This window comes from Sinocyclocheilus rhinocerous, unplaced genomic scaffold, assembly GCF_001515625.1.
Source record: "Sinocyclocheilus rhinocerous isolate Xijiao unplaced genomic scaffold, SAMN03320098_v1.1 C36908583, whole genome shotgun sequence".
Classification (NCBI taxonomy): domain Eukaryota; kingdom Metazoa; phylum Chordata; class Actinopteri; order Cypriniformes; family Cyprinidae; genus Sinocyclocheilus; species Sinocyclocheilus rhinocerous.
This window is the reverse complement of record NW_015786775.1, coordinates 1-2,330: the sequence shown is the minus strand read 5'-3', so window position 1 is coordinate 2,330 and position 2,330 is coordinate 1. Positions and strand designations below refer to the sequence as shown.

Below are 2,330 nucleotides of genomic sequence, written 5' to 3'. Positions count from 1 at the left end.
ATGGGATTCATTATATTGATGCAGTGTGTTTTGTGATGAAGGCGTTTCAGAATCGACTCTCTGGAAAAGAGCTTTACATCTTTCACTCAGTTCTGTCTCTGTTTGGTAGAGATATAGAGGAGAACATAGTGTTTCTACTCACACAGTCAAATGGGCAACATCCAAAAGATGCTCTCAATGTAATTAAGAAAGCACAGATTCCCTGCAGAAAAGATGGGAAAAAACAACCTGTTTACTTGTTATTCAACAACCAACAGAAAGAAAAAAGACACAAACAATATGATCAGATACTCAGATCATCATGGGAAATGGGAGAAGAAAGCATCAATGAGTTCTTCACACTCCTGAAAGAAAAGAACAGAAAAAGTGTTGTGATGACATTAGATGTTCTGAAAGAGCAAAAACAACTCGAGGCCTGTGTCGACAATCTGAAGGAGCGAATCTCTGAGGAGGAGTCAAAAATGAAAGAACTGAGTCAGATTCAGGAAGCTGTCAAAGATCTCAGACACAAGATTCAGAAATGTGAAAACTTTCAGTTTACAGTCAAAACAGCTGTGAAAGAAAAAGTCTCCACTAAAAATGAATGGCTGTGGAAGAGAAATGTAACATCCTGCTCCGACTGTGAGGAAAACTGTCATGAGAGCTGCTTAATGGATGAAGAACCTTCAACGTGTTCAGTCATGAAAAACAGTCAATGCACTGTGTGTACAGGGAAGTGTCATTATAGCAAACATGTCAGAGAGAACAAAAAATATGTGACAGAGACAAAGATAATCACTATGACATTTGTTGACCTAAAACAGGAGTATGAACGCACTGGTGAAAAGCCTAAAACCAACTTTGATAAAAAAATCTTTGAAAATATTACAAAGGAACATAAACAAGCCATGAACGAGTCTGAGAATAATACAAAAATAGAACAAAATCTGAAGAGCGATCTTGAGAAGATTAAAAATGAAAAGTCCCGACTGCTGCATGAAGCTTATGTGACCATCACGAGTCTGTCCGAGATCGCGTTAAAATCAGACAGCGCTTTCACTCTTCAACATCTGGATTTCTTGATTCCCAGGCTGAAGGAGGAGAGAAAAGATGAATGGATGAAGAACCTGAAGGATCTGAGGAAAGCTGGAGAAGAGAAGAATAATAAGGGGGCTTTACGGCACGTGATGGATTTCGCTGGGCAAAAATTGAAGCAATTTGACAATCGTGTAACTGGTAAAAATGCAACAAACTCTGAAAACATTAGATGAAAAAGCAGAAATGATGCTGATTCATCAGCGAAAATAATTTATTCTCCAAAGTACCTTTATGAAATTGCTTGAACATATGATATTTCTAATTTTAATTTTCATAAAATCTAAATTTGGTATAAAATAAGGAATCCGTATTGGGAATCACACAAATTGAACCAGTATGCAAAACATACAAGGAATGTGTCACCGGTATGAGGCACACACATCTATTATAATAGTTGCAGGCACCAGATACAGTGCTTCGCAGACAACAGCACAACAACAAAAATGCTTAAATAAAATAATAGTGCACTAAATTACAGTTTTACACAACAGAGAATGATAAAGATAACTTGAGTGTATAAGTCAGATTGCATTTAAAATCTTTATGGATAAAAAAAAAACACAGGACAGATTCCATCATAGCTCTGTAGAATTTGCACACAATTTCCCTTAAAATTCCCTTAAAAGAGGGGTCTCTCTTTTCATAGCACGGACCGGTTTTGTTTTGAAAATTTTCACATGGACCGGCAGGTGGGAACAGGAGTCGATCAGAGCAGACATTTAATAAACATAAAACCGTCAAATTGTGTCTCCATTTCAACTGCATACAGCAAACCATAACAAAACATTACGACTCACCATAATGCACAAGCATTGCTTGTTTCCCTGCAATATTACGCTCCTAAAGAAGAGGCGTGGGTGACAGTGAGTCTCGAAGCATGTTGCAATGGATCTGTATTTGATATCTGAAACACGTATTTCATACGTTTTTGTACTGTCATTTGCGAGACACATTTGCAATTGGGTCACAGACTATGCAGTTTTCTGAAATCACGCAGTGAAGGGGAAATGCACAATACAGTGGCATAGGCATATAAAATAGATGTTTTTTTCCCCAGAGCGTATCAACTCTTTCACGGCCCGGTACTGGAACGCAACCCAGTGGTTGGGGACCTCTGGGTTATACATCCTTAAAATGCAGTTGGTGATCTTTGGAGAGGCTAGCAATAGCTAGCTAGCTTTCAAATCATAACATCCCACCCTCCCTTCAGAGCGCTCTCAAAACCACGCCTCCTCCAAACACTGAATGAAGTC

At 38.5% G+C, this 2,330-nt stretch overlaps 1 protein-coding gene across 1 annotated transcript; it reads left to right on the top strand.

The window, feature by feature from the left end:
- Positions 1-5: 5 nt before the first annotated feature.
- On the top strand, positions 6-1,215 carry LOC107736714 (uncharacterized; the record flags this gene model as incomplete). Its single annotated transcript, XM_016548077.1, has 1 exon — positions 6-1,215. A coding segment is annotated over one exon (1,210 nt), but the record flags the coding sequence as incomplete, so codon positions are not given.
- Between the last annotated feature and the right edge of the window lie 1,115 nt (positions 1,216-2,330).